We start from the raw sequence: 24,003 nt of genomic DNA on the forward strand, positions 1-24,003 counted from the left end.
AATTATTGCAAATAAAACAAACTTTCTGATGCTGAAGGAGGATTTAAAAGGGAAGAACAGAACTAAATTTTCAAGGGAATACTTTAAATCTCCTCTTAGATAATTGAAAAATGGCTGAACAGAGGTGGGGTGTGTATGTGTGTGTGTGTGTGTGTGTGTGTGTGTGTGTATGTATATATATAAATGTAACACAATATTATTATACTATAAAAATGGCAATAGATAATATCAAAAAATCCCAAATTGCATGAAGTGATACAAAATAAAATTAGTTAAACCAGCAGAGCAAACTATACAAAGAAAATAATACTATATGAAAAACAACAGTGAAAGACTCAAGAACTATAATCAACACAATAATCATGCATTATTTCCCAAGGATATATGATGAAGCATGTTATCTACCTTCCAACAAAGGTAATGTTCTAAATGTATAGGAAAAATTACACATCTTTGGACGTGGTCATTGTGAATATTATTTTGGCCTGAATCTACTGATGTGTTATAAAGCATATTAACTTTCTCTTACTTCTTTTAAGGAAATGAAGGTGCTTGGGGAAAGGAACTTTTAACAATACTGGTACAAAAAAAGAGGGATCATTGATTTTTAATTGCTGAAGAGACAAAAGTTTAGAACGAAGAACAGACAAGTGAACAGTTTAGCAAAATGTTTTTTGTGAGATCATAATTGCTACTCCTGTTTTTTTTACATCAGCTGAAGAATAAGATTCTATTCCAACCTTTTATTTTAACTCTGTGTGCCTTTCTGTTTCTGTTATATTTCGTGTAAATAACATATTGCTGGATTTTAATTTCTAATTATTTTATTATCCACTTTTATTTTATGGTGAATCATTAATATTTTTTAATAATTATTAACTATTTCCCTCCATCCTTCTATATATCTATTTTGCTTCTGATCACTGCCTCCCTTAATCTATTCCTCCTCTTTTCACCACTCTTCTCCCCCACTTTTTCTTAGTCACTTCTTTTACTTTTCTGTTGGGTAAGATGGATTTCTATTTCTAAGTAGATGGATGTATATGTATATGTGTGTGTGTATGTGTACATTCTTCCCTCTTTGAACCAGTTTAAATGAGAATGAGGTTTGAGCATTGTACTCCCCTCTTCTCACTGTAAAAGTTCTTCCTTCCATGCCTCTTTTATGTGAAAATTCAATTTGATGTCACTTTAAAGTTGTTTATTTATAGTAGAATAGTAGAACTGTACTAGAATGCTCCCTTAATTCACCATGTCGGGTTCTTTTCAAGCAGAATATTTCTGGAATTTATTATTTAATCTTTTTTTTAAGATTATGAAGATTTATAAAATACTCATAATTTTGTGCAAATACCTCGTGGTCTGCTATGAATATAGAAAGTGTTTTGTTTTTTAAGCATTTAAGTTCAAAATTTTAAAAAACATGTTCTATAAGAAATAATCAGCAGGATGATTTCACAAAGGTCTGAAGAAACATGAATTGATACTAAGAGAAACAAGTAGAACCAATATAACACTGCACACAGCAACAAAAAGACTATATGTGATCAACTCTATGGACTTGGCTCTTTTCAACAATGAGGTGATTCAGGCCAATTCCAATAGACTTGTAATGGAGAGAACCATCCACATCCAGAAAGAGGAATGTGGATCACAACTCAGTATTTACACCTTTTTTTGTTGTTTGCTTGGTTTTTTTTCCCCTTATTTTTCCCTTTTTGATCTAATTTTTCTTGTGCAGCATGATAAATGTGGAAATATGTATAGAAGAACTTGGTTTAATTTATAATGGATTGTTTGTTATCTAGGAGAGAGGAATAGGAGGAATGAAGGGAGAGAAATTGGGAATATAAGGTTTTACAAGAGTAAGTGGTAAAATCTTTGCATGTATTTTGAAAATAAAAAGCTAATATTAATTTTTTAATTTAAAATAACATTTAAAAATACAAAAGATCTTATGAGCCCATAAGTTCTTATTATTAGCTTCTACAATAATAATAATTTGATTCACCATTGCTGACATTTTTAGTCCTCATAATTCTTAATGTAATTAGGCAAAATCTTAAACTTTTTGGAGATTTCTAAATAGAATAGTGTATACAGTCTATGAGGGAGAATGGAGTCTGAAAAGCTTGTATAACCAGAATACCTTATAAGTCAAAATAAAAGTTAAGTGAGATATAAATTGCTGAATTAAGAGATTCTCAATTCAAATGCCTTGTGATCGAACCTGAACATTTTAATCAAAACTATCTTCTCTGCTTGCCTCTTCAACCACACAGTGCTACTTTTCCTTTCAGATCTCTCTCAATAAACCCCAAATTACTTAATTTATATTCAACATGCAATGAGTCCTTAAAATTTCAAAAAAAAAAATTTCCTAACCTGTAAAGTGGCAAATTTCACTGCCCCCAAAATAAGCTTCTAATAATGGATTGTGCTCAATGAAGGATGGAAACAAGCATTAATTAAGCACCTTTTATGTCAGGCAGTGTGCTAACCACTTTATAAATATTATCATTTGATCCTCACAATTCTATGAGTTAGGATTAATAATTATCTATACCATACAGCTAATTGAGGAAACCAAAGTATACAGAAGTCAAATAACTTGCTAAAAGTCATAAACCTAGTGAATGTGTGAGGCCAAATTTGAAATCAAGTCTTCCAGGTGCAGGCTTTATTTAACCTTCTATGGTACTGTAGCTTCCAGTAGTAAGGGTCATATCTTTGTGTCTCTTAATGGAATTGAATTTTAAAAGTTTAGGTAGTGCAGTAGATAGAACAACAGGCCTGGATTCAGGATGACCTAAGTTTCAATTTGCCCTCAGACATTTACTATGTGATCTTGGACAAGTCACTTAACCCTATTTTGGCTTAACTTCCACATTTATAAAATGTGTTAAGAGTATTTTTGCCAAGAAAATCCCAAATGAGGTCACAAAGAGTCAGTCGTGATTGAAATGACTGAACAATATAACATATAGATAGAATAATTCTCCCTATTACTCAGAATATCCAAGTCTTAAATCAACCCTTAGTGTAGTTTACCATCTGTGCTAAGACAGCTTGACAATTTCAAAGTCTGCCCTACTTACTAGAATTGGCAGGTTATAGTCAAAATTAACAGGAAAAAGTCAAATATGCCCAAAGGCATTACATTTAACCTTGCAGGGCTTTTTTTCTACAACTTCAAATATAAAACATAGCAAAACTAAAAACATTAGGCTTTATGATAAATGAAAATTAATAAATCAACAATTTTAGAGCTCTTTGAGTGAAATAAGACTGACCTATCTATGGGTAATAAAGACTACCAAGTACTTAGGACTATAGGCATTACTGAAGGCATGATGCTTTTGCTTTTTAAAAGAAAAAATTTTCTTCTCTGACCATAAGATTGACATTTCCTTTGAGTTATATTATCAAGTTTCTTGCATTAAAATAAACTATTCATAAAACACCCACTTCAAATAAAACATATTTCTAATGCATAATGGAAATTTGACAAATCACATACCATTTAGCATGTATTATTTGAAGAAAAAGAATGTCATTATTCTCTTTTCCTTAAATGAGTTTTAATGTCTTCTCTAGCTTGAGGGACTTTTTTTAAAAATTAATTATTATTATTATTATTATTTTTTTTTTTTGCTGAGGCAATGGCATTAAGTGACTTGCCCAGGGTCACACAGACCAGATTTGAACTCAGGTTCTCCTGACTTCAGGGTTGGTGCTCTATCCACTGAACCATCTAGCTGCCCCTATGAAGGACATTTTTTTTTAAACAATCTGGGTAAACAACAATCTTCAGCTATTTGAATGTAATTATTTTCAAATCTAGATATAACTCTTACTTTAACAACATGCTTGCTCTGGAGTCAGAGAAAATGGGTTGTAATTCAGTCCTGTTACCTACTACGAATATGGTTTTGTCATAAAGTTATTCAATCTCTGGGTCTTGGGGTTTCCTATAAAAGGAGGCAAATGGACTAAATGACTTCTAAGGCCTCTCTTCTATATTCTACTATCCCAAGGTTGGACAATGGATTACATTTAAATATTATATATTATCCTTTTCTGATTACCTGCACTTAAGGTAAAATATTACATGATGAGGCTTAGGAAATTTTTTTTGATTGAAACATGTGAAAGCTTCGAGATGTTTTATTTAGAATATTTAGGTTTTTTATGCAAAGTAATATTCTCTGAACCTTCAAAATCAGAACAAATGTGAGAGAAATCATATCATAACTGAAGAAGAAAATATAACTTCTGCCTTATTTAGAATATACCTATCAAAACATGAAAATTTTCTTCCTCTGGGTCTTTGATTTCTTTTTTATAATGCTTCCTTTTTTCTCTGGAACTATCTTGGATACCAGAAACATTTTCACGAACTGGGATAAATTCCCTATTTCGCCTCCTCATATTTGAATAGGCCACAAGAAATTTAAAGAAACCTGTTCAATCTATCCATGAAAGAACCATCTATTTTTGGAGAAAGTATGGCTCAGTATAATCAGTAAAGATTTGAGAGTGTAATGTTAATAAATTTGGGTCCTAGCTCTGTTGTTAAAAATTATATTAAGTCATTTAACTACCTCAAAGAAAAACTAGTATGAGGCTTTGTTAATAACAACGATGTTATTTTGTAACTAAAAATACTCTCTAACCTACTTAATACACCATTGTTGTCTTTTGCCAAGAGAACCTACTTTTTCAAATAAGGCTGAATAAACAATAAATGAAGAGGATCAAATATGGGGCAGAATGGATTTTAGTTAGCTAGTTCTAATAAAACAGTACTAGTTATGGACCTTATTTTCAGACAGACTAAAAGGAGAACAGAACAGCAATCTACATTACAAATTTAGCAAACAGAAAATCCTGTACTTTCTTCCTTGAAGACAGCTTGCTTCATACAAATCAACATTTATTTTTACAAGGAGAATGGGGACAATTTAATGTTTTTAGGTATAAGACCTGCAGAGGGGGCAGTGTCAAGATGGCAGAGAAAAGGCCTCAGCAACTCATTTGAACTCTTCCAAATTCCCCCAAAAAAACTTTTATAATATTTCCTGAAAACAAATTCTGAAACAGCAGAAATCACAAAAGGTTGGGGCAAAACAACTTTTCAACCCAAGACAACTTAGAAAGACAGCAGGAAAGGTCTGTCATACCAAAGCGACAGTGAAGTACTGTCCATACAGAATGGACCCCCAACAAACCAGCAGTAGACACCAGTGGCAGGACTCTATTGCACTGCCCATCCTCAGATCTGGATTGTAACCCCAGGACAAGGAGAAGTACTAACAGACCAGAAGGGAGTGGGGGCCCTGGTCACAGTTCCAGAACACAAAATTGTATTTGTGGTCACTCACAGATCAGAGCACAGGCTATGAGAGTAATAAACACATCTTAGACCATACCACCTTGGAAGAAATGAAAACTTAAAAACCCCAATACTAGTTTTGAAAAAAACTGAAGAAAAATCATAAAGCATGGGAAATTGTATCCTCCATCCTGAAGACAGATATCCACTTTAGCACAGAGTTAAAAGTGGGGAAAAAAAAAAATATATATATATATACACACAACACACATATATAAACATACATACACACACAGACATGTGCACACACACATACACACACACACACACACACAACACACACACACACACACACACACACTCTTTACAAGATTAAAAGGGAAGCAGAGAGCTGGGCAAACAATTTTACAGCCAGTGTTTATGATAAGGGCCTCATTTCTAAAAGAGAACTGACTCAAATTCAAAAGAATACAAGCCATCCCTCAAATGAATAATGACGTAAAATATGAACAATTTTGAAATGAAGACTTTAAAGCAATTTCTAATCACGTGACAAAAATGCTCTGAATCACTATTGATTAGAAAAATGCAAATTAAAATAACTCTGAAGTACCATCCTGTTACGGCCAGAATTTGAAACAAGGTACTAAGTGGAATTGAGGAGACAATGGTCAAATCTAGTTTAGCATTGATTTAATCCAACAACAAATAATGGTTTCCATATAATGACTGGTAGTGTGGAGCATATAAGCAGGGACTGAGAATCATAGAGGAGAAGCTCTCAGGGCCAGAAAAGACAAGCGTACTAGAAGCTCTCAGAGGCAGAGACAGATTCATTCCATCTTCCACCTTTGTTGTGGTCCGAAGCTCTGGATTCGGAGAAATTCAGAGGGCAGAGAAGACAGGCCAAGGGCTCAAGCTCTCAGAACCAAGGAGAGAGGGAGGCCTTTAAGAAAACTAGCTGAGCCCCAAGTTAAAGAGATAGGACGTTGAAAGAGACAATAAAAGATTTGGATTTTAACCCCTGGCTACTCTTGTGGTGATTACTGAACTGAAATGAAGGCTGATCCCAAGAACCCAGAGACCCCAAGAAAAACCAAACAAGAGAACATTACATTTTAGCATCCAAACATGGGACCAATTACCTTCATCTGTGACCCATAAATTAGGGTAAGTACAAGAAGGAAACATTGTAAGGGGCTAAAATAGTATTTCAGTTAAAATGGGAGAAAAGTCAGAAGCTTGGTTAAACTCATTAAAAGCCAAAGTTTGATTGTAACTTGGGAGCAGATGATTGAACTTTTAGAAACATCACAATACACATCTCCTTGGTTCTCTAAAAAAAAAAAAAAAAAAAAAAAAAAAAAGAATTAAATCCAGACGAGTGGAAATTAATAGGAGAGCAACTATGTGAATACTACAATGACAATGGACCTGACTCAATTTCCAAAGAAACACTTTATACATATAACTTAATACAATTGGCTTTAGGAAATTATATAAGTTATAGAATAAGGAAAAAGAAGAAGGTGCAGGAGGAGAAGGATCCAGATAAACTAGGTGAAAAGAATGAAGAATAAGATAAGAATGGAGTTAAGTACAATTCTGAGTGTGGTGCTTCACAGAAGAAGCCATTAGGGCATTCCCCATCCCCTGACCTACTTCCCTCAATTAACTCTTCATGGGTGAAGGGAGAAGGAGGAGGGGGACAGGCAGTAACACAATCAGCATCACCTATGAAGCAGCCTATGAAAAGAATACAAAAGGCACTGGTGAAGGCGAAGAAAGAAGGACAGGATATATCCAATTTAATAAATGCATTGTTATTGAAAAGCTTGACTTTTCAGGTCAAAAAAGGAGAAGATACACTCCTTTTGATCTGGAAAAAATTAAGGATTTGAAAAAGGGTTGCACTCTTTATGGGGCTACATCTTCTTATGTTAAAATGTTATGAGATAGTTTGAAGCTTATGAAATCTTAACCCCTAGTGACTGGAAATCCATAGCAAGGACATGTCTAGAACTTGGACAAAACTTGTTGTGGCTTTTGGAGTATCATGATTTATGTAGGATTCAAGCCCAATACAATAAGCAAAGGGGAGTTAATATACAGATCACCTTTGACCAACTAGAAGGTGAAGGTCAATATGCAGGCAATTCAGCACAGACTAATTACCTTGATAGTAGTGTATGAGCAAATTGCTACTGCTGCAATAAAAGCATGGGGTTCCCTCCCAGGAAAAAATCAAAGGGAAGCCTTCACAAAAATAGAGCACGGTCTCAATGAACCTTTTACTGATTTTGTGGGATGTCTGCAGACAACTGTCACAAGAACTATTGGAGAAAATGCAGCTAGAAGAATAATGATCTGGCAACTGGCTAAGGAAAATGCTAATAAGGTTTGCAGAAGAATTATATGGGGACTACACAAAGATGCACCTTTAGAAGGTCAGGATTCTGATGTGATGAATCAGCAAAAAAGCAATCAGATGGGAGAAAGATTACATGATCAATTAGCAGAAAGGCAATTAGATAGCAGAAAGGAATTACAATTGGAGAATATATAGGCTTTTTAACCCAACAGAAGGGCAATGTCCAGTACAAGCAGCTCTAATGTAATTGCCAGACGATGAGGAGAGATTTAGAAAGTGGTAAACAGAAGGAACCAAATAGGTTAACTGCTTGGGAGAAAGAGTTTCCTTGTATCTTTACAGATGGAGAAGGAATCAGATGGATGCCAAGGAGCACCTGGAGACAGACAGAAAAAAAGAGAAAAACCTCGAAACAAAGAAGACCTAAAAAGAAAAATCTGACACTGAAAGAGCATAGCTGATAATGAGACTGTTGCAGAACTTCAAAACTAGCAGGAATCATTGGATTTCCTGAGATAAAAAAATTGTTGATAAGACTGTTGCAGAACTTCAAAACCAGCAGGAATCATTGGATTCCCTACACACTTTTGGACTATTTCTAGGACTTATGGACATGTATAATTCCTCATGTTGATTCATGTTGTCACACCACTACTAGCCTGTGTTACTATGTGCTTATGTAATAATACCTCCCATATTGATGGATTTATGTATAGCTGTTTCAAGTGAGAACTTTCAGAAATCTGCTAATCTGATTTGATTCCCCATTTCCTTTGGTGTTTTCATCTCCTTCCTGAGACATCAGGGAGGGCGTGATCACCCCTTTTTATGGTGTTTTCACCCCTTTTTTGATCAATCAGGGAAGGCATGATCACCTCTTTTTTGGGGGGTTCTCACATCCTTGAGAAGTCAGGGAAGTCATGACTACCTATGTTCTAAAAACAAAAGAAAGCGGGAAATGTTAAGGACCAGAACTTGAAAGAAGGTACTAAGTGGAATTGAGGAGACAATGGTTAAATCTAGTTTAGGCTTGATTTAATCCTACAACAAATAATGGTTTCCTTGTGATATAATGATTGGTGTATACTCAATGTGGAGCATATAAGCAGGGACTGAGAGCTACAGAAGGGAAGCATCCAGAGCCAGAAGACAAGTGCACTAAAAGCTCTGGGAGGCTGAGACATTTATTCCATCATCCATCTTTGTGGTGACTGAAGGCTGAAGCAAAAAACTTTGGATTTGGAGAGATTTGGAGAGATTCAGAGGGCAGAGAAGACAGGCAAGAGCTCAAGTTCTCGGAACCAAGGAGAGAGGTAGGCTTTTAAAGAACATTACACCATCCAATACCTCTTAGATGGCTAAGATGACCAGAAAACATAATGATAAATATTGGAGGGGATGTAGGAAAACTGAGACACTGATGCATTGTTGGTGGAGTTGTGAACTGATTCAGCCATTCTGGGAGCAACTGGAGCTATACCCAAAGGATTATAAAACTGTGCATGCCTTTTGATCCAGCAATCTCATTACTAGGTCAGTATTCCAAATATATAATAGGGAAAAGAATCCTTATGTGCAAAAATGTTTGTATCAGCTCTTTTGTAGGGGCAAAGAACTGGAAATTAAGAGACTGAATAAATTATGGTATATGAAGATAATGGAATATTATTGTTCTATAAGAAATGATGAGCAAGCTGATTTCAGAAAAACCTGGAAAAACTTACATGCACTGACGCAGAGTGAAGTGAGCAGAACTAAGAGAACACCATATACAGCAACCAGATTATGTGATGATCAACTGTGATAGACTTGGCTCTTCTCAACAAAGAAGTGTTTGAAGGCAATTCCAATAGACTTGGGAGTGGAAAATGCTGTCCACATCCAGGGAGAGAACTATGGAGACTGAACGTGGATCAAAGCATAGTATTTTCACCTTTTTTTGTTTGTTTACTTTTTCTTTCTCAGTTTTTTCCCTTTTGGTCTGATTTTTCTAGCACAACTTGACAAAAATGGAAATATGTTTAAAAGGATTGAACATATTTAACCTATATCATATTGTTTGCTATCATGAGGAGGAAAGGAAAAAAATTTAGAATACAAAGTTGTACAAAAACAAATGCTAAAAACTATCTAGAAAAATGAACATATTGAAAATAATTCTAACTATAGAAAGTTACTGTGGTAACAAAGGATTGATGATAGAAAAAATGCTATCCATCTCCAGAAAAAGAACTGATACAGTGTAAATGCTGACAATGATACTTTTTCTTTATTGGGTTGATTTTTTTAATGTGTGCTTTCTTTCATAATATGACTAACATGGAAATGTTTTGCATGACTGCAACTGTATAAGATATCAAATTGCTTAACTTCTTAATAAGGGAGGGAAAGAAGAGAAGGAAAAAAGAAAAGAATTTGGAACTCCAATTTTTTAAAAAAGAATGTTAAAAATTGTTTTTACATGTAACTGAGGAAAAAATAAAATGTTAAATCATTAAGAGATTAAAAAAAAATTTGTAGACCGGCAATAATACATGCTTAAGTTGTATTATAAAAGTCAGCCAAACAAAAAAGATGACATATAACATGTAAAGAGAAAAAAAATCATATTTTAGGTTTGTTAATCTTATTATATTAGGAAAGCATCCCCATATGCCCATCCAAATTCCAACTAGCCCTGTTCCCCACAAAAAAGGAAAAAAAAATTGGCAGGTAGAAGCCCAGAGCAATCTTAAAATTGGTAAAGCTCTTTTTGCATCAACTGTGCATACTCTTTGATCCAGCAGTGTTTCTACTGGGCTTATACCCCAAAGAGATACTAAAGAAAGGAAAGGGACCTGTATGTGCCAAAATGTTTGTGGCAGCCCTGCTTGTAGTGGCTAGAAGCTGGAAAATGAAGGGATGTCCATCAATTGGAGAATGGTTGAGTAAATTATGGTATATGAATATTATGGAATATTATTGTTCTGTAAGGAATGACCAGCAGGATGAATACAGAGAGGACTGGAAAGACTTACATGAACTGATGCTGAGTGAAACGAGCAGAACCAGGAGATCATTATATACCTCAACAACGATACTGTTTGAGGATGTATTCTGATGGAAGTGGATCTCTTCAATAAAGAGAGCCTTAATTGATCAAAGATGGACAGAAGTAGCTACACCCAGAGAAAGAACACTGGGAAAAGAATATAAACTGCTTGCATTTTTGTTTTTCTTCCAGGGTTATTTCTACCTTCTGAATTCAATTCTCCCTGTGCAACAAGAAAACTGTTCGGTTCTGCACACATATATTGTATCTAGGATATACTGCAACCCATTCAACATGTAAAGGACTGCTTGCCATCTGGGGGAGGGGGTGGAGGGAGGGAGGGGAAAAATCGGAACAGAAGTGAATGCAAGGGATAATGCTGTAAAAAATTACCCTGGCATGCGTTCTATCAATAAAAAGTTATTTAAAAAAAAATCTTTTTGCATCCCTTCCAAATCTCATTATACCTTTGTTTTAATTTACCTATGTTCTGATAAAATTTACAAAAGGAAACCACAAGAGATGGGAAAGGAGAACTTGGCTGCCAAAGACTATATAAAACAAAAGCAAGTCAAAATTAAGGGTAGAGAGAATATATCCACACACATTAGACCTATCGGAAAGACTCAACACATCCATGTGTTTGAATATGCTATTACTTGTACAATCAGTGTCGTTAGTCCAGCATTTCCACAAGGTAAGAACTTGTTAATTCTAATTTACATATCATCTATACAGAGTTTTCACCAAAGTCAAAGGAAAAAGACTAGACAGTAGAGCTCAAAGATCATGTGAGCAAAGCCAAATAAAATGCTTTGTTTAAAAAGGTGTATACCAGACATATTTTTATTGATTTTTCTATTCTTTGAAATAAATATAAAGCAACAATAACAAAATTTAGATAACATGCTTGTCAATGACACCAATGAAGACAATCTTTACAAATTAAAACACAACTTCCTTGCCTACCAAACATGTTTTAGTTACTAAAAGTAACAAAACTAGACTGATCTTCATTTTTGAACATTGCAAATGACAAAACAATAAAGAAAAATGTCAAAAAAAAAAAAAAAACCCAGTGGGAGATGGTTAAGAAACAGCTTAAACAACCACAAACTAGTTAACCTGCTAAAAGTCTACAGTTTTCAAAAACTGCAACATGACATGAAAAAACATGTCTTCATAGTCATATACCATTTCTCCTTCTATCCCCAACATATGATACACTGATTTCCTACAGCTATTTAGCATAATAAAATAAGAAGCCTGTAGTTATTCTCTAAGACAGTGGTTAGTCTGTGAAATCAGTGTGATTTTTACATTTTAAAATAAAGTTTTGGTTTTATTTTTTAAAACTGTAAAATACCATTCTAAGCTTGATGGCATACAAAAACAAAAGGCTGTTTTTGGTCCATCCCTGTTTTGAGCAACAGAAAGTAATGAATGCCATACTATTTAAAATTTCAAGAAGAAAAAATGTCAGTGAAAATGTGAGGAAAACAATGAAAACAAAAAAAAATTAAAATACTTTTATATGAATTTAAAGAAATGCTATATTGCTTACTTTAGGTAAATAATTTTGTATGATTTTCAGTTTATATTTGGATAAATGTTTCCCTTTCACTGAGTTTCTTTTATAGATATAGCATATATATTTGGGTCACCATAGTAAATAAGATGCTAAGGTTTTTTTACATCATACTTATTCTTAAGTAAGGAATCTTAATCTGGAATCCATGGATCTGCTTAACATTTTAATAAATCTGTTGATAGTGTTCAGTCATGCCGGATTCTTCATGCCTGTGGGTTATACTGTCTATGGAGTTTTCTTGGCAAAGACACTCTGGAGTGGTCTGCCATTTCTTTCTCAAGTGGACTGAGGCAAACAGAGGTTAAGTAACTTGCCAGACTCACACAGCTAGTATGAACTCAGGTCTTCCTGACTCTAGGCCCAGTGCTCTATCCACTAAGTGACCTACTCGCCTTTTGATAATTAGTCAACATAATTGGTTTCATTTATGATCATAATGATCATATTTTATGCATTTAAAAACAGCTCTGACAAGGCATTCACAGGATTCTTAAGACTACTCAAAAAGTCATTAGCACACATACAAAAAGGTTATTGCTCTAGAACAATAATTTAATGGTCATCCAAAATCTTTCCCATTGGTGAACAATACTAAGAAAGAATAAGGAGTCAACTTCTTTGTGTCACAGCAAATATGAAATGACAATGATCCTCCCCGACAAAAGCACATACAGCTTCAATTAATCTGACATGTCCTTTTCTAATTCATCTGCCCATTTTCTAACATGAGCCTTTTCTAACTCATCTGCTGAGAAACACTGCTTTACTGTTCTAATGAAATGTTCAGAATCCTCACATTATAGCTTCCTCAATACTCACAAATCTTGTTCTTGTAGGCTTTCTTCTGTGGCTATTTTGACAATTCTCTGAGAAATATTTTGAAGTTCCTCAATCTAAAATAGACAAGCCTGTGCTAATCATCTTTCTTGACCACTAATGTTCCAATAAAAAAGAACAGGAGTCTAATTCAAGCTCTGACACTAAGGTGGAGGGTGACGTTGGTCATTGTACTTTTTCAAACTTCAAGTGTCTATTTGTAAAATGACAGGGATGGGGTTTAAAAGAGATGTAATTTAAGATCTCTTCAAGCTCTAAAGTTCTGAATGTTAAATACTTAAAAAGAATTAAGTAAAATGCTTTAATAGTATTATTAATATAGTATTAATAGTATTATTTTAAAGTATTTTATTTGTTGAATGAGAATATTTTCTTTAGTATGATCATAAGGTCATACTGTAATTTTAAATTAAAGAGTTAGAAAACACTTAAATAAGGACATATGAATGTTCTCTCAAAAAATACTTTTGAGTTGAGGAAAAATACCATTTATGAGCAGCATCAAATCCCAGTCAGCATCACTGTTGTTTCAAGTTAAATTATCAACAGAAAAATAAGGCATAACGGTCAAATTTCCTTGGATGAGACTTTCTAAGAGATTTCAGCCACATAAATCATATTCTCTCAATGAGTTTTTCTACATTGTAAAAAGTAAGAATCACCATTAATTATGCTCAGTTAACATTTATCAGAATTAGCATATGAATCTGGGGTCATTTATAATACAGCAAAATTCTAACAACTATGCAGATACCTTAATAAACAAGGATCCTTGTAAAATTGGCACATACAGTACCTATTTAAACCATTTAAAAGAACTAAGAACATAAGTAGACTAATGGACTTACAGCAAGTTGTTCGAAACAGCAGAACAAACGTACAGCTCCACACTATGCCAATTACCATCTCATTGGACCTCAGCTTCCTCCTGTCATAACACTGCATCACAACTTGCTGTACCTCCCTCAAAAGGGCATGCTCTAGTGATAGTCTATATTTATTTAGTGTTTGACAGTTTGCAAATGAAATGAAATACATAAAAATGCATTGTAGACTATAAAATGCCACACAGATGCTATATAAAGATCGGGGGGAAGGGAATATTATTTGATCTCCAAATTCCATCTATGAAAATACAGCAACATTTGACAAATGTTGATGGAAAGGAAACAATGTCTTTTTAAATATGGATGCCTGAAAAGAACTGCAAGTCAATATACTAAGGAAAGTAAAGCTATACAGGTTAAAAATACAAGAAAATTGTACAGAAGGAAAATACAAATGTGTATATATAATCTGTCAGTATTTCAAACTCAGATTTCAAGAATTCAGAAATTTACACTTAACTCCCTTTCCTCATAAATACCTATTTTTCCCTCTTTTCTGAAATACAAAAGTAGCCCTGTTTTAGTATGACTTTTCTGCATTGGAAGTAACATTGCAATCTTCAGTGAGTCAGTTTTGTCTTTTAAAGAGTACTGGGCATAGTTTTTCCCTAGCAATACTACACAAAAGATAGCAACTATTACTTCAGGAATACTCAGTAATTTAAAGGAATGTAAGTTTAGAGAACACTCTTAAAATACCAAGAATTCTGTTCGGAGAAAAAAAAGTGTAATGCAGATCTATAGTTTTTAAATATGGACTATATTTAAATGGCGGCACTGGAACAATATCTTAAATAGTAGTTATTTGTTTTCCTCTCTTAAAAAAACTGAAATTGGAAATACTTTCTGTAATTAAGTCTTTTCCAGTTAGCCAATTTGGCCTTTCTGCTTTTTCCTACTATATTTTTTAATAAGAAAAGAAGCCAAAAGGACTGCTATTTTACTTCCTTATTTGTCCAACAGCATCATCAATGAAGCAAGCAGAAATGTGGAAGGAATGACTGTTAATTAGACAATTCTGCAGAGCCAGCTGAGGAGAATCCAAAGCAGTATTAAATATTCCTCGAATATATGTCTCTCAAAAAAAGTAATTCCCAATTTCCCCTTAAGACTTTTCCTCTTAGAAAGAAATTTGTGACCAAAGATGAACTAGAGACCATTACTGATCACAAAATAGAAAATTTTGATTATATCAAATTAAAAAGCCTTTGTACAAACAGAATGAATGCAAATAAGATTAGAAGGGAAGCAACAAACTGGGAAAACGTCTTTACAGTTAAAGGTTCTGATAAAGGCCTCATTTCCAAAATATATAGAGAACTGACCCTAATTTATAAGAAACCAAGCCATTCTCCAATTGATAAATGGTCAAAGGATATGAACAGACAATTTTCAGATGATGAAATTAAAACTATTACCACTCATATGAAAGAGTGTTCCAAATCACTATTGATCAGAGAAATGCAAATTAAGACAACTCTGAGATACCACTACAGATTGGCTAAGATGACAGGAAAAAATAATGATGAATGTTGGAGGGGATACGGGAAAACGGGGACACTGATGCATTGTTGGTGGAGTTGTGAACGAACCCAACCATTCTGGAGAGCAATCTGGAATTATGCCCAAAAAGTTATCAAAATGTGCATACCCTTTGATCCAGCAGTGTTTCTATTGGGCTTATACCCCAAAGAGATACTAAAGAAGGGAAAGGGACCTGTATGTGCCAAAATGTTTGTAGCAGCCCTGTTTGTAGTGGCTAGAAACTGGAAAATGAATGGATGCCCATCAATTGGAGAATCGCTAGGTAAATTGTGGTATATGAATGTTATGGAATATTATTGCTCTGTAAGGAATGACCAGCAGAATGAATACAGAGAGGCTTGGAGAGACCTACATGAACTGATGCTAAGTGAAATGAGCAGAACCAGGAGATCATTATACACTTCGACAAAGATATTGTATGAGGATGTATTCTGATGGAAGTGGATTTCTTTGACAAAGAGATCTAACTGAGTTTCAATGGATAAATGACGGACAGAAACAGCTACACCCAAAGAAAGAACACCGGAAAACGAATATGAACTATTTGCATTTTTTATTTTCTTCCGGAGTTATTTTTACCTTCTGAATCCAATTCTCCCTGTGCAACAAGAGAACTGTTCGGTTCTGCAAACATATATTGTATCTAGGATATACTGCAACATATCTAACATATATAGGACTCCTTGCCATCTTGGGGAGGGGGTAGAGGGAGGGAGGGGAAAAATCGAAACATAAGCGAGTGCAAGGGATAATGTAAAAAATTACCCTGGCATGGATTCTGTCAATATAAAGTTATTATTAAATAAAAAAAAAAAAAAAAAAAAAAAAAAAAGACTTTTCCTCTTTAAGAGCAAGAAGAAGTTTACAGTGGAAACTCAGAACTGGAATGATGGATTTTTAGTGGTTTCTTGACTCTTTATAACCAGATTATATGAATATATTTATTATAATTTTATTTACAATTTTGCATAACATTTTAAAAACATTTTGTTTTAGAACTGTTTTCATAATGATCTTATAGTCTACATAAGAAAATCATAATTACTCATTAAACAAATCTTCACTAATGAGAAAGCTTTTTTTTTTAAAATCAAGAATGAAGTTTACTAAGAGTTTTTTGGTAGTCATGATCCTTTTTCTGGCACTCTGATGATGCTTAGGATCCCTTTACAAAATACCAGTTTTTAAATAATTGAAGGAAATGCTAAATTTCAATTGGACGTTAGTGAAAATAAAGATGCTAAGGACCACACTGTTAAAATTAATGTGTATCCTTCCAAGATGCCTATCCTAGTTCTTACTGAGTACAAATACTCATCTGAATATGAAAATATTACTATCATTTGTTGTGAATACTTTTTTGATCCTTACAATAAAACCCCCTTTCTCCAATACTACTTTATGAAGAGTACAAGATGCAAACATTTAAGCATCATATGGTCAATATAAATTGAATTATTAATTTTACACACACACACACACACACACACAGCCACAACTGAGGTTCCATTTTGCAAAAGCAAATCTAAACTTACATTCTAAATACCTTACCATTTACAGCTTTTTCAATCAACTCTTCACAAGCATCAAAATCACCCTTCAATACCAGTTTGTCATGCAGATCAGTTAACATGGGATGTTCCAGTGCAATCTTGGTTTTTTTCTGTAGTGATTCAAATGCTTCAGTGTAGTTGTGTTGACGGAAGTGTTTTAGACAAAGGCGAATGGCTTCCTGTTCACGGTACTACTAGAACACAAGAAAAATTAAAAGGAAGAGAGATTTGCTTTGTTGCAATTCCTAATGATACTAAAAATCAATTTAAAAGCCAGGAGATCTACTACTAACAAGAGAGAAACACTAATTCTCCCCCGCCCCATTTTCCTAAAATATAAATGTCTTTTTTCTATATAAATACCAAGCCAGTAACTTTTTTGTCCAAAAACCTGACAATCATCATAAGAGAAAGTAATATAAGTAATCATTTCTAGAACTATTTGAAATTATTTATACAAGTATTCCAGTGATTATTTATATTTTGCAAGAAAAAAGTGGGTCTTTTTCACTAAAAGAAAAGCAAATATATGTAAAGATTACATAAGAGTAAGTATAAATATGGGAAAAGCCTCATTATATCCTAAAGGTAAAGTAGGCCATGACGCTTAGTGCACTTTGCTGCTTAAGAAATATTACAAAAGAGCTCTCAGGATTTCAGTAAAACAAATTATTACCAGACATATACATTCTCCCACTTTTACATAAAAAGTGTACTACACTCCAAACAAGCTAAGGCAAATACCAACCATGTGAACTATTCAGTTTCTCTGCTTCCCACTATTTACATTTACAAAAACATAGTATACTAAAACTTAAATTTATCAGATATGTTCCCCTGCACAAGGTATAACAAATAACTGATTTTCCCAGCCCAAATTACCTTCAGAATATACTGCTACAAAGAGGATGCTGAAGCCAGAAATTCTATACTTTCTAAAGCTATCATACTATACAATGAGATTTAATCATAAAAATGATGACAAAAAAAAAAAAAAAAAAACACAAGATGCTTTGAAGAAACTTTCAATTGCTATTCTAAATTAGTAAGGCAATAATATCACTTAAAACTCTTGAAAAATATTTGCCCCAAAAGGATCAAAACAGAACAAAAAAGATAGGATACAAGACTCTGCCAATAGCCCTTTTTCGTTTTCAATTTTTCAATTTTCTCTCTCATCTATTTCTATGACTTTATAATTTATTTGAAAATCCAATTAAATGAATTTATGCAACATTTGAAGGTATATACTGTGTATACTTAAGACACCATATCTGCCCTCATAGGAGAACAATCTAGTAATATATGTATATAAATATCTCTCTGTGCATGTGCACACATGTATTATGTATTGTATGTATGATATATACTGTATGTATGTACATATATCCATAGACTGAAATTCATCAAAGAAGCACAAAACACAAGCATTAAGTTCAGAAAAGGAAGTTATTGTAAAGATGAATTCTGTGGCACTCTGCTTTCCTTATAATACAATTCTGACAGACATACCTTGCTACAGGAAAAACCATACCTTTGACTATGTACAAAAAACAAAAAAGAGTTATTTGCCATGATCAGTGAATTATCATGACAACATATTAGACTCTGCTCTGTTTCATTTTTTTACTTCAAAGCCAAATTTGCCTGTGATTTGAATTTTCTTTTAATGTCCTTCTTTAGCATTCCCATTCCCTATGATCAATGTGATGTATTTTTTTTTCTAGTGTAATTTCATCAAGATGTTACAGATCTTCATAAAACTGATCACCTTTAGCCTCTCCCAACATTAGAGGGTTTGTTTTGGACTTGGACAGACATCATCTTCTCATTTTTCAAATTATACCCCAGTATGGTTTTTCTCATTTCTCATCCTTTTATATATATATACATACACATATATATAATGACTACCTGAATTAAATTCATTCATTCCTCAACATTTAAATTCACTGACATCCAAGATGCTGATGTTTAAACTTTCCATCTCCTATATGATAACATTCAACTTACCTTGGTTCATAGACCTTACACTTCAGATACCCATACAATATCGCTCTTTACCATATCAGTCTTTTCTTTTGTCACCAGATGCAGCCACAGTTAAGGTACCTTTTGACTTGATACAGATGCTTCATTAGTACTGGAGTTTTTTGTACTTGTCCTCCCCTCTTTACCAGGAACTTATTGGATACCTTCTGACCTGATGAATTCATCTTCTGAATTCAATGCTTTAATCATTTTAATAATATTTATAAGGTTTTCTTGGCAAAGATACTGAAGGGTTGAGCATTACTTCTCCAATGCATCGGAACTCTCCATTATAGCCTGTCGATCTTAGGGAACCTTGCATGGCATAGCTCATAGTGTCAATGAGCTGCATGAGCCTCTCCACCACAACAAGGCAATGAGCCAGAGAATGAGAGTGAGGGGGAAAGGGGAGAAACAAGAATATGAATAATACTTGGGGAATAAGAGGCATATTATAATGGTTTCTGAGAAGAAGGCACATACATATACATATGTATATACGTATGTATGTATGACTTAGAATATTTGTTTGATCAGCCTGAAGAATGGGCAGAGAAAATAAAATGTTTTAGTAAAAAGTGTGGGTCAGTTGTCTCCAAATGGGGATCTGGCCTGACCTCAAGGGTTATGTGATCAACCAATTGGAAGCAATAGCCAATTAAAGGGCTTGTTTCCAACACAACCATATCTATGATTACTCTTCCACATCCCTGTATTCTGCCTATTTCCTCTAGTGTATCAGCTTTCAATCTTCCCCCTTCTGAGCTTATTGGGTTCCACAACATACTTATAATCAAACTACTACCCAAGCTACTACTACTACCCATATCTTTATAGATACAAGGAAAATTACAACTCATTCCCAATATATCCATTCCCAACTCTGAGGTTCCACCCTTCAGACAGTGACAGTGACTACAAGCTGACTTTATCCAATTTCATTTTGGATGGAGAATTACTAAGAAAAGAATAGAAACAGATGGCTTATGACCTACCATGCATTTTATCTTCCCTTCCCCCTCCCCCAAACAAAACATCCACATTCAAAGTATAATCCTTTCTATTAATCAACTAGGTTCATATTCTCAGTGTCTTGTTTCACTCTTTACTGTTCCCTAATCTCATAGAATCAATTAGTTCCCAAATCTTATATATTATTCATATTTCTTGCATCCTTCCCTTTCTAATGACACAGCCACCACTATTGTTCAGGTCTTCATTATCTTTTATCTAAACTATTGCAATACCCTACTTATTGGTTTCCTTGATTCAAATCTCTTCCTCTCTAAACCAAATTATGTGAAAACATAATTCTCAATATAATTTTCTTAAAGTATAAGTCTGACTATGGCATTCTCCTACTAAACTCCAAGGGAACCTTATTGATTCTAATATCAAATAACTGTTCACTTTTATCATATCATTTAACTGTGATTTTTAAATGTTGAATATATACTAGTATTCCAGTATATGAATATACTTTATAAATAAACATATATACAGTGTGCATGGATTCTTTAAAATGTTTTATTGATGGGAGTTTGGCCTAGGCCAACAATTCCCAAACTTTTGGTCTTGGGACTCCTTATGCATTTTTAAAAATTACTGAACATGGGACAGCTAGATGGCACAGTGGATAGAACACTGGCCCTGAAGTCAGGAGGACCTGAGTTGAACTCTAGCCTCAGACACTTAATACGGCCTACCTGTGTGAACCTAGGCAAGTCACTTAACCCCAATTGCCTCAAGAAAAAAAAAATTACTGAGCACTATAAAGAATTTTTGTTTATATGGATTGTGTCCATTTCAGACTTACCATGTTAGAAAAATAAATTGTAAACAGCTTAACACGTTTATTACTTCATTAAAAATTAAAATGAGAATTCTATTATATGTTACTATGAGTAACATTTTTATATAATGGATTCTCATAGTTGCTTCTACATTTAGTCTGTTGAGATTACCTATCCTGGTTGAAGTCTATGGAGAAAATATGGCCTTGTCAAGATATATAAATGGAAAATGGAAGAGTATTTTAATAGGCAAATGAGTATTTGCACTATTAATGCTAGTATTTTCAAAAAAGTTTTTGACCCCGAAAGTGACTCCAAAGCCCCTAGGAGTCCTCAGAGTCCTCAGATCACACTCTCCAGGTCTATTGGTCTGGATAGTGACAAAAATTCTTGCAAGAGTGTGGTGGGAGTGAGAATGGAAAAACCTCTGCCCTGGGGATATAAAAACAAAATTAAGAAAACAATCATAAGCCTCAAGAAGCTTATACTTTACTGAATACAAATATATAAATCTAAACAATACAAATTAATTCCTGTGGTCTAAAAGGAGAAAACCATGCTAAAGAACAAGAAAAAATAAAAATGAAAGGCCATCAGATGTAAGACAATATTAATAGATTCAATTAAATTCAACTATACAAGTAAAGTATTCATTGAACATTTAAAATTGACATTTGTTAAGGAATACAGTACACACACACACGCACACAAAATAAACCCTCAAGGAACTTACAGCCTAATGGAGAAGACAAGAAACAATACATAAGCATACTATTCAGTTGTTTTCACATGTATTTGACTCTTTAAGGTGCCATTGGGAGTTTTCTCCACAGAGATACTAGTTAAGTTAGCCATATCATTCTCCAACTCATTATACAGGTGAGGAAACTTAGGCAAATAGGGTTATGACTTGCCAAGAGCAAAGTTAGTAAGTGTCTGAGGCCAAAGGAGAATTTTAGGTCTTCCTAAATCCAGATCCAGAGCTCTATACACTTAGCTGCCTGATAAGAATATGAAACCATCAAATGTCAAAATGGATAATGCCAAAAAGGGCAACCGTTTTAAGAGAGAACAAAAGAATTCCACAGGTAAAAATATAAAAATATCATGCTTTCCTATCTCTTTTAAGTAACATTTTCTCAACCTAAGAATCATCTATCAATTTTGCCTTTTCAGCCATTCTCATGAATATGCCACAAGGAAAATAAGCTCAAGGCCACAAGAAGCAAGTTAGGAGCAAATTGACAATTGGGAGATATTACCAATGGATTCCAATAAACTAAGTCAACACCTCTAGTGACTATCATAAGAAGTATTTTAAGAGTTTCTGAATACAGAGGATAATTGTTGTTTTTTTCTTTGTTTTTAAAGAGAACATCCCAAGGTGGTAACTTAACTCATGCATTAACTGGACTTAAGTGAGGCAGAGTTGTACAGTCACTGAAGTCCAATGGCAAGACTAAAGTCAGGACAAATAGCAATGGCCCAGGATGTAAAAGACGGCTTTGGCATCTTCAGTGTCTGATCAAATGCTAAGCATTCCAGTGTCTGCTTCAGCTGCTTTCATGACCACTGGAACAAAGTATTCTCATTTGCCTCTTCTGCTAAAGAAAGTCTTCACATGCTTGAGTAGACACCTTACTCACCAACAAGTCTAAGGCCCATCCAAGATAGTTTATCAGAGTGTGCATGCTAATGTAAAAGCTATATAAAATGCAGCCAAAAGTGAATAAATAGCCTTCAAAAGGACCTGGCAAGTCCTTATACCAGAGATGCTAGTCCTCCGTGAACATTCCCTATAACTCATTGGTAAGGAAAAGTGATTAGTTCTCAAACTCTTGCCACCCTGGACAAAACTGCTAATATGGGAGAACTACGAACTAAACTGAAAAAGATTTATCTCTATCATCACTATGACCTAGACACAAATCATTTCCCTTACTGAACAAACAGAAGGGCATAAAGACAGTAAGGTCTATAAGAGTATAAAACAAACATCCTGACTTCCCTAGGAGCTATCTTCTAGACTTCAGAAAAGAAAAGTGGTTTAGTTTTTAGGGGATTCAATATCACTGGGTTAGCAAACAAACGTAAGAAGGTCTAAGCATAGAAGGAAATAGGAAATTGAATCTCAAGAAATTGTCTTGAATATCAATCTAAAGTTGGGCAAATCTGTTGATGAGGGAGGGGTCTTTTCTATTGTTGCAAAGCTGAACAGTGGCTATTGAAAAAATAGCTACATATTTGGGTAGCCTTGGCCCCTTCCCAGAAGGAAAACCTCAGGAGGAACTTACTAGTGGGAGGAGGATGGCATAACAGATATGTTTTTAAAAATCGACTACATATGAAATTCTATTTTTAAGTAAAAAGTAATTTTGTTTGTAAATAAAAAGTAATTGCTGTTTGTACTTTTATACAAAAAGAACTGGTTAACTAGGTAGCACAGCAGACAGAGTCCTGGGCTTGGAGTCAAGAAATCCTAAGATCAAATCCGGTACAGATACTTACTAGCTTTGTGACTCTAGGAAAGTCACAACTTCTGACAGCCTCAGTTTCCTCATTTATAAAAGGATATAATAATAGTGCCTACTCCCCAGGGATTTTAAAAGAAAAAAATAAAATAACATTTAGAAAGTGTTCAGTTAAACCTTAAAAGCACTAAGCAAATCTTACTGTTATTATTATCCATGTTTCAATATCATCTGTTATGGTAGGAAAAAGAGAGTGAAGATGAGGGAAGCTGTTAAGGACCATGCCTAAGTGTGAAAGGGCAGGTCAATTCTCCAAAAGCCTCCATAGCTGTGAATCATAACAACCCTGAGGAGTTGTAGGTCAGCCTTTACTGATGCAGATGTTGCTTGTAGATAGGAAATGAAATAAATTGGAGACAAGAGGGAAGAGGAGAGAGGACAGAGAATGCAACTGCTTCTCAGTCTCTTTGTATCATTATCATCCTCTCACACGAAGGGATCTATTCTGCTGGTCTGAGTTGAATCCCCAGCAGCCACTGGCAGGTGGCTCCCGTAACA

At 34.2% G+C, this 24,003-nt stretch overlaps 1 protein-coding gene across 2 annotated transcripts in view; it reads right to left on the reverse strand.

Moving 5' to 3' along the window:
- Positions 1-24,003, reverse strand: part of MKLN1 (muskelin 1) — a 230,532-nt gene that overhangs the window by 128,713 nt on the left and 77,816 nt on the right. For both annotated transcript variants that reach the window (XM_051962233.1, XM_051962232.1), the window contains exon 6: positions 17,149-17,341. In XM_051962233.1, the coding sequence (XP_051818193.1) occupies positions 17,149-17,341 (193 nt within the window). The remainder of the gene's footprint in view (positions 1-17,148; positions 17,342-24,003) is intronic.

Source organism: Antechinus flavipes, chromosome 5 (genome assembly GCF_016432865.1).
Source record: "Antechinus flavipes isolate AdamAnt ecotype Samford, QLD, Australia chromosome 5, AdamAnt_v2, whole genome shotgun sequence".
Lineage (NCBI taxonomy): Eukaryota > Metazoa > Chordata > Mammalia > Dasyuromorphia > Dasyuridae > Antechinus > Antechinus flavipes.